Below are 14,642 nucleotides of genomic sequence, written 5' to 3'. Positions count from 1 at the left end.
TACTTTGCCACGCTTTCTCCCTGGATTTATTAATAACGGCCGTGTTTCCTTTTCTGTTGATAACATGTTTCACTTCCTCATAAGCTTGCATGAGCTGCTGCTGTTCGGCCACAGAGAAAAACGCTGCGCGAGTTTTGTTCCCCGCTGCCATGATTGGTCAAGTTCAAGGAATCTGCGCTCGAGTTCATGGTCTTTTATAGAAATACGTCGTCGGCGAATCGCCGCCCATTTAGCCTGGCTTCATTATCCTGGCTGGACACAGCCTGGCTTGACAAGGTCTAGCTCGACAAAGTTGCTCCTTTTCAGCCTGGCTTGGCGTCTGAGGAACGGAACAAACGAGGCTTTTCGGACCCGACTTTGTCAAGCCTTGATTTGGCTTAAGGCCAGGCTTTGTTAATTCACCTTTTGAGGAACAGGCCCCAGAGGGGGGGTGTTTAGCAGGGTCCTGAAAGTGTTGGTAGGTGGCCTCTACAAGCTCTGGCCAGGTGGTAAATTGACTAGGGTCAGGGAGGTCAGGTGGTATGTTACTCTGGGTGAGACCACAAAACAGAGGTTTGCGTAAATCAGGGATTGGATCGGGGGTGTGAGGTGGTAAGGAAGGCCATTGATCGGAAGATAAAGCTAGAAATGCTGGACCTCTGTTCCATCGGTTGGATCCGGTCAGCTCATCGAGTCGTTTGCCCCGAGTAATATCGTCAGCAGGATTGTTACCTGAATCAACATAATGCCACTGGTCGGGGGAGGTGAGCTCTAGGATCTCAGTGATGCGATTGGCAACAAAGACTTTGTATCTGCATGACACTGACTGTAGCCAGGTCAGGACTACAGTGGAATCTGACCAGAGCACTGTTTTGTCAATAGGGATTGTTAGCTCTCTCTGGAGGAGCTGAGCCATCTGAGCTCCAGTGAGGGCTGCAGACAGTTCAAGGCGAGGAATGGTGATCTGTTGTTTGGAAGCTACTCGAGATCTGGCCATAACGAATGAAACATGAACCCCCCCTTTCACGTCCTCCATCCTCAGATAGGCAACAGAACCATACGCCCTTTCCGAGGCATCACAGAAAATATGTAGTTGTCTTAACTTCACAGGATAAGGGGCATTAAATTCATACCATCTCGGGTAGTGTAGGTTGGCCAGGTTATGGAGCTCGTTCTCCCACTCGACCCATGCTTGCTGAATTTCTCCAGGGGATATCGGGTCGTCCCATTCTCTCTTTTTCATCCAGAGCTGTTGGAGGAGGACTTTGGCTCGAGCGGTGAAAGGTGATATAAATCCTAGGGGATCATACTGTGTGGCAAGTACTTTGTATACGTTTCTCATTGTCAAAGTGTCATACAGCACTGGTCTATGCTTGTAGCTTAAAGTGTCTGAGATAAAGTGCCAGCTTAAGCCGAGAGTGCCCTCTGTAGGGTCAGTTCGGTCCTGGCTCAGCCAACACTCAGTACTGTCGGCCCGAGCCTCTGGGGGTAGGTGGTCCACAACAGATTGGCTATTGCTGGCCCACTGCCTGAGGTCAAAGCCTCCAGTGCATAGCACTGCATTTCTTTAGCTTCTAGGGGGCAAGGGAGTGAATGTATGTGAAGGGAGTGAATGTAGGCAATTGTCTACATAGAAAGATTCCAGGACTGTAGCTGCAATGTCATTGTTAGGCTCTTGGTGGGATTGAGCATGTCTCTGAACAGCGTGAATTGCGCAGCATGGGCTGCATGTTGTACCAAAAGGTAGGACTTGCCACTCGTATACATCGGGGGGTCTCTCTCTTCTGAGGTCACGCCACAGGAATCTTAAAAGTGGTCTATCTTCAGGTAGAAGTCTAATCTGATGGAACATTGACTTAATATCACCGCTGATGGCCACTTTGTGCTGTCGAAAGCGGAGCAATACACCCAGCATTGAAGGACCCAACACTGGGCCGGGGAGGAGTTGTTCATTCAGAACTTGGCCTTGATAGAGGAATGAACAGTTAAAGACTATGCTGTGTTTACCATTATGCTCCACAATGTGGTGGGGGATGTACCAGGACTCTAGGGATTTAGAGATTTGCTCAGTGGTCAGTTTCTTTACATAGCCCGCCTGTACCAACTTATCTATTTCTTGACAGTAGATTTGGGCCAATTCTGTTTTTTTGGCAAGGCGGCGTTCGGTCTGGCGCAAGAGGGCCATGACAGAGTCTTGGGGGGATTGCAGCTTCGGAGCATTGGGGATACGGATAAGGGGTGTTGCATAGCGTTTAAGCCCATCAACTTCCACTCTGATGGTTTTGGTTTCCAGCAGATCCATGGCCTCTTTGTCCTGTTTTGATCTTGTAATTAGTTTCTCGTTCTTAAAGGGGAGAACGTCCAACTGCCATAATTTCTCGACATGGCGACTGAGTTCTGCGTAGGGGGCACCAGTTGAGGTAAAGAGGGCTTGGGCCGCATCTGAATGCTCCTGGAAGAAGGTTCTCCCTTGAAGGGTCCAGCCTAGCTGGGTATGGAGAGCTACGGGTGTCCCTGGTGGCCCTAGGCAGACTTTCTTGGTTGGGGTTATTAGGTGAGAATTGTCTGCTCCAATCAAGAGAAGGGGCTGCGCATTGGAAAAGGGCTGGAGAGGAAGGCCCTGTAGATGGCGATAGCGTGTCTTGAGTTTATCTACTGGGTAGCTCTGCTCTGACAGTGACAACTTGGCTGAGGTGAATGCGTGCGTAATTGGGAACGTCTTCTGGGGATTAAAGGAAGGTGAGATCTCGAAACTAACTGAAGCCCCATCTAATGCCTCAGTTTGTTGTCTGATGGTACGTACGAGCAGCCTTTCAAAGTCTCCTTGAAGCCTAAGTTGCTTACATGCTGCTGGTAGGAGCATTGTACGCTGGGAACCGTCGTCAAGGATAGCGTAAGTATCCAAGGTGTGATGTTGATTTCTTAACCACCTTTAGAAGGACCTGGGGGGAACTGGGCTGGGGATTTACGTATAGGACCTTGGATTCTGTCCCTCTGTTATTAACGTGGTGCAGGGTACCTAGATGTTTCCCGTTACACAGGGGGCATGGTGTTCTCAGGTTACAGCTCTTAGCCATGTGAGATCCTGCACATCTCCAGCACCTCCTTTCCTGTTTTATCCATATGATTGCGTCTTCCGTCTTCAGCTCCTTAAACTCTCAACAATTGATTATCGAATGGTCAGAGGAGTTGCAGTACTGGCATGCTCTAGATTTTCTCTGTTTACTTGTAGAGGGTAATGGGGGGGTGTCAGGGCTGGTACCGTGCAATATGGTTGCTGTAAAAGGGGCAGGCCTCGGCGCTGATCTCCCGGGTGGCACAGGGGCTTCAGTAGTCAGATTCTGGACTTGAACGGCTACTGACTGGCATTCGGCCTCACATTGGAGCCACACGGCAAAGTCAACCAGTGTGTAATGGGCTCCTGGCCGAGTTGAACGGGTGTGGCGAATGAAGTTAGCTACAAAGTCGGCTGGGAGCTTACTCAGAAGGTGCTGCACGTGGGATGAACAGGCGAGCTCGGCGGCGCCCTCGCTCTGGCCCATGGCCTGCAGCATTCCTACCAAGGACTGGACCCTAACTGCAAAGGCGTGGAAGGCTTTGGAATCACCGGGTTGAACCTTTGGGAGACTAGTTATAGCTGTAATTTCTCTCAAGGCCAAGTGGTGAGGCTGACCGTACTGTTGGTCTAGAGCGGCTAGGGCCTTGGTATAAGGCTGGGGGTCATGAGCATAAGCCAACGCTATATGGAGTGCTGAGGGTAGTTTGAGGTGATCTAGCAGGATATGGTACTTGTATGTTTCGGTTTCCCAGGGGGACAGTAGGTTTGACAGGGCCATCTTAAGCATTGTGTATTCGTGAGGGTCTTCTTTATTAAGGTTCGGGAATGTGGGTCCCTCGACCCTAGAGGACTTGTGCCCGAATGGTGGGCCTGCGTACATTTGTGGGTTATGCATTGGAGTGGGGGGCCATTGCGTGGGGAGAGGTACTGGATAAGTCCACTGCTGTGGTGGAAAGGAAGTGGGAGGTACCTGGTAGGGGGTGGTCACTGGGGGCTGTTGGGGTGGTGCGGGGGGCCACGGCTGTGGCTGAGGAGGGGCGGGGTGAGCACAGGCAGGGGGCGCTGGAAGAGGTGCTGCAGGCCACAGCTGTGGCTGAGGAGGGGCTGGGTGGGTCCAAGCAGGGTGCGCTGGAGTAGGTGCTGGAGGCCGTAGTTGTGGTTGAGGAGGGGCTGGGTGGGCCCAGGCGGGGGGCACTGGGTTAGGTGCTGGGGGCCACGACTGTGGCTGAGGTGGGGCTGGGTGGGCCCAGGCGGGGGGCGCTTGAGTAGGTGCTGGGGGCCACGACTGTGGCTGAGGTGGGGCTGGGAGGGTCCAGGCGGGGGGCGCTGGAGTAGGTGCTGGGGGCCACGACTGTGGCTGAGGTGGGGCTGGGCGGGCCCAGGCGGGGGGCGCTGGAGTAGGTGCTGGGGGCCACGACTGTGGCTGAGGAGGGACTGGGTGGGCCCAGGCAGGGGGCGCTGGAGTAGGTGCTGGGGGCCACGGCTGTGGCGGGGCTGGGTGGGCCCAGACAGGGGGCGCTGGGGTAGGTGCTGGGGGCCACGGCTGTGGCTGAGGGGCTGGGTGAGCACAGGCAGGGGGCGCTGGGGAGGGTACTGGGGGCCACGGCTGTGGCTGAGGGGGAGCTGGGTGAGCACAGGCAGGGGGCACTGGAGTGGGTGCTGGGGCCCACGGCTCCTGCTGAGGAGGGGGTGGGTGGGCCCCTGGGAGTGCGTAGTGCACCTGAGTGTGGGGCACAGGGTGCGCTTGAGTGTACGGCACTGGGTGCATAGGGGGCTGCAGTGCTGGTGGTGGCGCCTGCTGGGGAGGAGGCCCGAGTGGTAGCATCGGCTGGAGAGGGGGCCCAGGTGGTGGCGCCGACTGGGGATGGGGCCCAGGTGGTGGTGTCGGCTGCGGGTGAGGGCCGGGTGATGGCATCGACTGGAGGGGAGGCCCGGGTGGTAGCGCTGGCTGGGAAGGAAGCCCAAGTGTTGACACCGACTGGGGAAGAGGGCCAGGTGATGGTGCCGGCTGGGGAGAAGGGCCGGATGGTGGCGCCTGCTGGCTCTGGGCAGGCGATGAGTGGGACGTGGGTTGGGGCTGTAGAGGAGGCGCTGGGGACTGATGGATTGAGACTGACTCTAGTTCGAACACGCCGCTCCCATACGCACCGCTCGCGCTCATGGGTGAGATGGACTTGTCGTGTGTTGAGGTAAGGGGGCAGGCGGTGGCCTGGTAGTGTTCGTAGTCCCCCAGGTATGTTGGCGCTATCTTCTGCCTCCCTCCTTTACGGGGTGCCTCATCGTTCTCCTTCTGGCTAGTCTGGTCCATATCTGGTGGCGGGGTGTCCGGTTCGTAGGACCATGTAAAATGTCTTTAGCTTTGGTAGAGAGTTCACTGCATGGCTAACTTATACACCCCGACACCAGTATGCCGACAAGAGCATTTGGACCAGACCAGGATAGAGAGTTGAAAGTGTTTTATTGCCAGTCTGTGTACAACACATATGATGATGATGATGATATGGTGGTGATGATGATTTAATTATAATGCATCGGAAGTGCTCACATAGCCATGGGTTTCCTGCAGTGAATCTCTACCCTTCAGACAAAATGTTTGTCTGCTGGTTCAACCTGAGCCTATATAGGCCCACCCCAGCTGAACCAAACTAGGCTCAGATTGGGCCCCGCCCACCACTAAGTGACATGATCAGTTTGTGACTCCAATCCACCCACTCTCAGCTTGAGAGGGGGAGGATTTTGTACAACCTTCATATGATCCAAAACATGCACAGATGTTGTCCCAACAATGTCCGGGACACCGGAATTCGGGTGTCCCCGGCATTGTGGGCTCATGGAATGATGGCATTGATTTCTTGCATGCACAGAGGTTATCCCAGCAATGTCTGGGACACCGGAATTCGGGTGTCCCAGGCATTGTGGGCTTATGGAATGATGACATTGATTTATTGCATGCACAGAGGTTACCCCAGCAATGTCTGGGACACCGGAATTCGGGTGTCCCAGGCATTGTGGTTTTATACAATGAGAGCATTGGAGCAGAGGTGCCCTCGGGACGGGGACCCCACTGCTCCGCTGCTCTAGGCCATGTGAAATAACGAGCTGGTTTGTAACATGTAACACATTTATTTTCTTTGGCAGAAAAAAAGGTACTTTTACACACATTGTGTTTCTCACACAATGTGTGCTTTGTGCTTATGTGTGCTTTGCACACATAAATCGTCCACATTCTGTACACAAAGTTTTTTCGCACTTGTGGAGCCGTCCATCGTGAAAAGCCACTGTCCTCTTCCCCAACATGAACGGCCGAGGGGGGGGCTGAGCCGGTCTGTTCACCGGCGATAGAGTGTCACTTACCCCGTGCGCCACGGCGAGGCTTCCCTGTGTCGCGACGTGGAGGCCTGTTGGTGCTGGATACGGGTTGCTGACGGGGGGAAGCTCTGCCCCGGTTGTTCCCCGCGTCGTGAGCTCTTTCCCTCGAGCTCGCCTGGGCCGAAGAGGACGAGAGGTGCTGGCCTGTCCACGGCGAGAGGAGGAGGAACGTCCTCTGCCGGCGGGCCTTTCGCTGCGGGGCCTGGAAGACGGAGGAGGGGCTGGTTGCAAAACTCCGGCCGCTGCTTCCCTCTGGGCCTTCCTGGAGTCGGTCGAGACGCGGAGGAATTCTGAAGCGCCCGCGAAGAGATTGTCTGGCCTCAACGGGAGTGCCATGACACTCTTCTTTGCATCGGTCACCTCGGGTCTGAAGACGGCCAGATCGAGCCACCGCGCTCGTTCAATCGCCGCGTTGTCCGCCATGGACTTTCCCATCCATGCCGTGGCGTGGCGAGTAATTTTTATGGTCAGCTGCTGTAGGGCTTCCAGCTCCTCAGCGTCGTCGCCTCAAGCCTCCTTTAGCTCGGCTAGGCGCTTGGCTGTCGAGCCCTGGAGGATGGCCACCAAATTCAGCGCGCGCCGCCAGCGCTGCCGACTTGTAAGCCTTCTTCACTGCCACGGAAAGTGCCTTTTCTTTGGGAACGGTGAAATGAGGCTCGGGGGTCAGGGCCACTGCATGTCGCTGGTCCACGATGCCCTGGGCCAACACGGAGTCCATGGGGGGGCAGGCGATGAGACCCATTCTAGGAGAGAAAATCCCAGTCTAGCAGGCTCGGAGTGGTTCTCCCAGGTGGACATCAGGGCCCTAACCTCAAGAAACACTATGTGTAAGCCTACGAATGCCAAATCATGATCACCTCAACACATCGTCGGGGACAGGGATCGAACCAGAGACCTCTGGACTCATAGGGTGCCTTTTTTCTCAATGAGCTAGAGATATGATAGCCCTGGCTGTGTCTGTTGATATATATAAGTCTTTCCGTCCCTAATGGACCAAGCCTCTGTTTTGCTAACTACTCTAGATCACTGGTCTCTAACCAACTACCGATTGTACGTCTCCTCAGAACAGCCGATCTACAAGCTCACAAAACGTTGCTATCTGAAAAGTTGTGAGATTGTAGATCGGCTATTTTCACAATGAAGTATATCATACATTGAAAAAACATACTCTCAAATAAGCATTTCATGTTATCTTTAACAATTGCACATGTATTCATTGATACAGTCATGTTGTTTGCAATGCACTTTAAATGAAGTCTGTATGAAGGTGAGCTTTGAACCGGCGAGAAACCATTGGACCGACTGACCTGAACTGGTAAAAAAAGCAGCTCACACAGATGATACAGTTTAGGGCTGTCCCCGACTCAGGATTTATTGAGTCGAATCAGAGTCGCAGGTTTAATGCAAAGTCGACGGAGTCGTTTTATATAAAAAGGTCGCAAAAAAAGATCGTTTTTGGGGCATTTTTTCAAGTGCTGCTTTAAACCACGTCAACATAATAGTGCAACAGTAATATGAACATTGTTTTAAGCATTTAAAATGAAATAAATCCACTCATTGCCGTGCATATGAGACTTGATGGCTGACATTACATTAATTGACAATAAGATTGCGTGCATAATTGTGAATCGTGTAGCAGAGTTAAGAACAGAGACGAGAATAATGTATCTCTTTGACAACACAAATGCGCGTCATTTATTATTTCTCCACAAACTGTTAATAAAGTATTCAATCAAACAACACTCTTTTCTGTAAACCAACAGCATGAAGTAACAACAGACGTTGACGTAACGGCGACGGGCGATCATCAGTGCGATAAGCCTACACACGAAAAAGTCCTTGACATGAAAAAGTTTGAGAACCACTGCACCACTAGGCAACATGAATAATACAACTAAAATAATAACATTTCCTTTAAATTAAAACATATGCAAATTGCTAAAAAAGTGCACATTCACTTCACAGTGATTAAAACAAATGCGACCTGCTGTCATCGTTAACAAAGGCTATGATAAGCTTCACCAGCCTGCAACACTAGGCTATGTAAACATAAACAATGTATTATTCATACATTTAGCAAATGAAACAGTTATTTCGTTCATATAGTCATACTATAAATGCACTACAGGCGTTGAAATTATTGTTGTTACTGACCTTGGCACTTGCCCAAAAAAAAGAAAAAGAAAGTGAGAAAGCAAAGGTCCGTTCTATTTCTTCCCCAACCGTGGCATGTTGTGGGCGAGGAACACAAGTTTGTCCACGTTCTTTGGAAGAAGTGAACTTCGGGTTTTGCTAACAATGAAGCCAGCCTTAGAGAATATTCGCTCCGACGGCGTGGATGTGGAGGGGATGCATAACACACGTCTGGCTGCCAAGGCCAGTTTAGGATAGTGTTCCTCGTTTTTTCTCCACCAGTTCAGTGGCCCGTCAACTTTAGTTTGGTCCTGCAGGTAATTCCTCATTTCGCTCTTAACAGGCTCCTCTTCTTGTTCATCTTCTCCTGATGACATTAACATGAGCATGGCAATCTCTTTCTCCTTTTCTTTTTTTTTCTTCTTTGGAGAAGGCTCCGGTTCCTCTCGTTCCGAATCAGATTCCGAATTGCCGCCCTGAGCACCCTCAGGTTCCGTTGGTTCCTGCCTCATGTCCTGATTCTCCCGAGCCAAGAATTCAGCCAGATTTGTCACCGTTTCATATGCCTCGTCTCGTTTATCATCCGCCAGGAATGACAATTTTTTGAAACGCGGGTCGAGTACTGCAGCTTGCACGTAAATGCTGTTATGAAGTTGTGTCCCTGTTAAGTCCCATCTCTCATCAAACTCTGCAGTAATCTTCACCTTCAGTGCTTTGGTGGCAGCACTGTCATCCTCGCGCACTTGCAGGTGGCGTGTTTTCATATTGATGATCATTGGTACCGTGGCAGACAAGGACGCATTCAGTTCCTGTGACAGTAACTCAGTAAGAGTAACCATGGGCTTCAGAACTGAAACGATGTCTTCCGCGACTCTCCACTGGGTCGATGTTAAGTCTAAATCACGGTGGGCCTTCTTGGAGACGAGGGGGTCTGACAAAACCGCAGTAACTGGCCATCTCTGCTCGACGAGACGTTCCAGCATGTAGTACGTGGAGTTCCATCTTGTTTGCACGTCTTGGATTAGGCTGTGGAGGTTTTTGTCGGTCGCGGACACGGTCACGTTATGTGACTGTCTCTGTGCGTCTTGCTTTACTTTAAGTGCTCCCGTGGCCTTGGCACTTTTTTTGAAATGACTGACCAGCCGCCTAGCAAATCCTATGGTGCGACAGACCGGCTCCTGTTTTAAAGCAGCGTTAATACACAGTTGCAGGGTATGCCCTGCACAACGGACAGATTGTGCTGTTCCCCAGGATGCATCTGCAGCTATTTTGTTCAAACAGAGAGTCATATTAGATGCATTATCATGCACGATAGCAACCCGCTTCTCTCCTGGAATCTTAAATTCAGCCATGACTTCGCCGAGTCTTACCGCGATGTTTTCTCCCGTGTGACTCTCAGCCATCTCTTTAGTTTCCAAAACAAACGCCTCCAGTCGCCAGTCAGCAGTGATCAAATGGGCAGTCACTGTCATGTAAGCTTCCATTCTCTGTGATGTCCAGATGTCCGTAGTGAAGCTTACTGCTGCGCTGTCTTTCATTTTCTTCATAATCACCTCTCTTGTGTCGTCATATTTTGTTTCAACTGCGTGCATTACCGTCTCTCTCTTCGGGACAGTGTAACTTGGCTCCAGTGTCTTGATTAGCTGCCTGAATCCTGCACCTTCTACAACGTTCACAGGCCTCATATCGAGTGCAACAAAGTCTGCAATGCTGTTTGTAATGGCTCGTTTCCGAGCCTCTGTGAGCGGCGGTCTGAAGTCCAGCGTTTTCTGTGTTAATTTCGGCCCGGCGCTGTCACTGCTGTCATCCTCGCTGTACGTTCCTGGATGGGCCTGACATAAATGTTTTAAATTAGACTTATTATTGTATTAAAATATTAGGCTACAATTATATTGATACTACTACCCAGCTTAATTGAGTAGCCAAGGTCTAATCATGGCCGCTGCAACTCACCCGCGTCAAATGGTTTCCCATAGTTGATGTTGCTGAATGGTACGCAAATTCTTGCTTACAGAGTAAACACTGGACTTTTTTAGGGTCCGTGTCCTTCATAACTTCGAAATGCTTCCAAACTTTTGACCTCTTTTTTTGAGACATGTTTTAAACTTTTCACCTGCGAAGGCTCAAAGCTGCGACCACTCCTCCTCCACTCCTTACAACGCGTGCTTCTCCTGCAAGTGTACCGCGCATGCGCACCCTCCCCTCCCCTTCCCTCCGCTCCCCTCCCCTCCCAAAAAAAAGAACATTTTGACGGCTCGACTCAAGGAATGTGGTCGACGTCAGGCTCCTCGACCGACGCGTCGACTCGTCGACTTTTAGGGTACAGCCCTAATACAGTTTCACGCAAATAGCTGAAAAATCCTGGGTTTAAGTGTTTTTCAAACTGCTCAAGATTGCTTAGGGGCGGAGCTTACTGGTCAAAGCGATAGATGTGTTCCTCATGAGTCAAGGCACAAGTGTAAGCAAGTTTCACGACTTTCGGCCAAACGAGGCATGACTTTTGCCTGTTTAAAGTTTGCATTTTCAAAAAATTGCTATAGCGCCCCCCTTTGGCCAATTGGAGTGAGATTGGTTTCAGTGATATTTGGAATGACCCTCAACATTTCTGCAAAGTTTCAAAGAAATGTGAGTCTGCATGTATGTGTTAGGGGCAGATGAATAATTTTCATAAAACTGCAATAGTTAAAATCTATCTCCTCCTGGGATTTTTGAGTAATCTGCACGAAACTCTTTACACATGAACTTTAGACCTCTGCTGACAAAACGTTAGTAGCGTATATTCCAAAAGTGAAAAAATGCAGAGGTTAAGAGCCAATGACTGTTTTTCATATTCAAAATGATGGGAGATCTAAAGGTCAAAGGTCAAAAGTCAGAGTGTGAAAGTTGTTCAGCATGAGGAGACTCATATGTGTATGGAAGTTTCATGGCTGTAGGTCAAACAGGGCAAGAGTTGTACCTGTTCAAAGTTGGCATTTTCAATTATAGCGCCACCTTTTGACGAAAGATTGTGAGATTTATTTCTTAATCGTTTTTCATGACCATCTACCATATGGCCGAGTTTCTTAAAAGCGACAGCACGGTTCAGCCAGAACTGCGAAAAGTGGCAGAAGAAGAAAAATAATGCCAATAACAAAACGGAGCCTTGCTCTGCAGAGCCTGGCCCCGTAATGAAATTAAATGAAAAAAAAAACCTATGATAAACGACCAATGCTGCTACTGCGTCTGTTGCTGTTAATAAATCTATTAGTACAACTATTATATATTACGGGATATGATATGTTGTTTTATAGATTGTTAGAAAGACTGCGCCCCCTCACTCTCTCTCCTCCTCCTCCTCCCCCCGCCCCCCCACCCACCCGAGAGACTGCTCCGCCCCTCGCGAGACTACAGCGAGCCCCGTTAGTAAGACTGTCCCTCATCTCGCAAGAGAAAAAAACAAAGAGCTAGAAGCTCGAAGCAAGAGACGCTCCGCTTGTAAAGCTAATACGTTTGCACTATTTAGACATGATAAGTCTTGCTTGTTTATGTCTGCTACACATCAGAGTGCCTGTGTGTGTGTATGTTAAACGTAAGTTCTTCCTGAAGTCGACATATATAACTTGTTGTCCCGTTACGGGGTCTTGTAGCCAAGCTAAATACCTGTTGCTAAAGCACTGGGTCCTTCCCAACATAGATATACTGTAGCATGTTATCTAAATTACATTTTAACCCTTTAAAACCGGGAAAGCACCTGTGTCATTTTAGATTTTAGCATTGGCTATTCAAAAATAGCAGATGTACAAGCTCACAGGCAGCTTGTACATCTGCTACATCTGAACATTTACAAAACAAATCTTGAGATTGTGGGAACTAGTGATTTAGAAGGCATTTGTAGAGTCGACCTCATGTTTTAATGGGTTAATGATACATCTATTAGTAAAACTATTCATATAGTGAGTGTATGGATATCATATGTTTGTTGGATCATCACAGACGTATAAAACATGACAATAAAAAGATGAAGGTTGACTTACAGAGAGAGAGTCTGAGACCAATGTTGAGGAGAGCCTGAACAACGCACAGCAATCCAAGACCCATTCCAAGCAGTTTGAACTGTCTGTTGACTGTACACACACACACGCACACACGCACGCACGCACGCACGCACGCACGCACGCACGCACGCACGCACGCACGCACGCACGCACGCACACACACACACACACACACACACACACACACACACACACACACACACACACACACACACACACACACACAGTCAGAGAACAATGAGGGAACAAACAATCACGGCAGGGGCGGGCTGGGACCAAAATTCAGCCCTGGCATTTTGGTCCGAACCGGCCCACCACCCCCCAAATTACGCCACTGCTGAAAAGCATCCCAGCCCAAACATTAACGTAACTAATAATTGGGCCGCGCGGAAATTACGTAATAATCCTAAAACGGGAGCTAAAATATTGAAAAAAATATATATATATTTGGTGGCCCAGTGGCCCAGCGGCAATGTCAAGTTAGATAGATGATGCTGAGCTAAACTTTGTTTAATTTTTAAGCTTTTATATTTAAACGTTATGTTCCCCACACACAGTGACAGCAGCTGTTGGGCCCGCCATGTTTACATATATATATTTATATATACAAATTGACAGACAGACAGATAGATAGATAGATAGATAGATAGATAGATAGATAGATAGATAGATAGATATGGCCCTCTCTGTGACCTGCTAATACTGTAGGTGGCATAGGTATAGCCTACAGCCAGATGTCCTCAAGATTCATGAATTAAATTACAGAGTTGAGGTGACGTCTGGTAAACGTATATGAAAACGTTGTTCCCATTATGCAAGTAAATTAACTCTTTCACTGGGTCCGGTGTTTTTTGAAAAACAGCAGGAAAACAACAGAAAGCCGAGAAAATTTTACTTTTATAAATCCTTTAACATGAAATGTGCCTAGATTTGTTTTGTTGTGATCACGTGATTTCTGTGTGTACTCTTCTTCGGTGGTGCTTGGATCATTCACAGGCTACGGAGCCTAACTAACAAATGGAATATCATTCAATGTGGGTTAATAAATAGGCCTACATACAGGCCTGGCTTATCCAACGGGCAGTAGGTGCTGAAGCGCAGGGCACCAACCTTGGGGGGGGGGGCACCAAACGGTGTGGAGAAAGTGAAAGAAGAAGCAGCGGCTGCCAAAGGAGCGCTACAACATTGAAGCGTCATATTTTTCCGCGCTGCATTTCTTACCAGACTGCTGTTTCTTAGGGGGATGTTTCAGCCGAGTTGGAGTCTGGGCGTCGATATCATCATATTCAGCATCACCTTCTTCATCCTCATCTTCCTCTTGGACCTCGATGTCTCCAGAGTGTGAAGCCACGGCCATTTCTACCTCTAAGACGTTCAATGTTCTGACATACGTCTGATACGTCTGATACGGTGCAACTCTTCACTGCACACTGAAGGAAAGAGAAAGAGGAAGAGTAAAGAGTCGGCTGTTGTTTCCTGGTTTATAGGTGGTGGTTTCAAACCTCCTCCTCCCCTTGAGACCACTTCCTGTCACCAACTTCTGTCTGAACACGCAGCTGTTGTGGTTTTAATTTATGTTATTCTCTGTTCTTATTCATTGTATCAGAAACGTATAGAAGTGTGTTTTTTTTCATTCATTGTGTAGTCTAGGTCAGTGGTTGTCAAAGTGGGGCCCGGGGACCCTCGAGGGGTCCTCTGAGGCAAGGGTTCCCAAACCTTTCAGGCTGTGACCCCCAAAATAATCATATTTGAACTGGGGACCCCCCACCCTGACAAGCACTTGGAATTTTAGGCATTACATTTAGTTTGACTCGTTTCCACGGATAAATATCGTGAAATTAGCCTATCTACAAGCTATTTTCACAATGTTTGCCACTTTCTTGCGTAATATTTGACAATTTGGTATTAAAAAGGTCTTAAAAGTCATTAAATTGTCTCTTTATAAAAGTGCAGATACCCTGTATACACTTATACAGTATGTTGGTTTGTTTACTGTTGAGTGAGAAAACTATGTTGCACATTATTAAGATAATCATCTGGGGACCCCCTCAAAATAATTTGGGGCCCCC

The 14,642-nt window shown here is 49.1% G+C and overlaps 1 protein-coding gene across 3 annotated transcripts in view; it reads right to left on the bottom strand.

The window, feature by feature from the left end:
* LOC308086456 (uncharacterized protein) overlaps positions 1-13,991 on the bottom strand; it is a 29,075-nt gene extending 15,084 nt beyond the window's left edge. For all 3 annotated transcript variants that reach the window (XR_013933249.1, XM_080429982.1, XM_080429983.1), the window contains exons 1-2: positions 13,795-13,991; positions 12,553-12,642 (exon numbers count right to left, since the gene is read on the bottom strand). Coding sequence is in view for 2 of the 3 variants with exons in the window: in XM_080429982.1 (XP_080286108.1) it covers positions 12,553-12,642; positions 13,795-13,930 (226 nt within the window). In the remaining variant the exon portion in view is untranslated. The remainder of the gene's footprint in view (positions 1-12,552; positions 12,643-13,794) is intronic.
* Between the last annotated feature and the right edge of the window lie 651 nt (positions 13,992-14,642).

Source organism: Gymnoscopelus braueri (assembly GCF_963280865.1).
Source record: "Gymnoscopelus braueri genome assembly, chromosome: 1".
NCBI classification, from domain to species: Eukaryota; Metazoa; Chordata; class Actinopteri; order Myctophiformes; family Myctophidae; genus Gymnoscopelus; species Gymnoscopelus braueri.
This window is presented reverse-complemented; position numbering and strand designations above follow the sequence as displayed.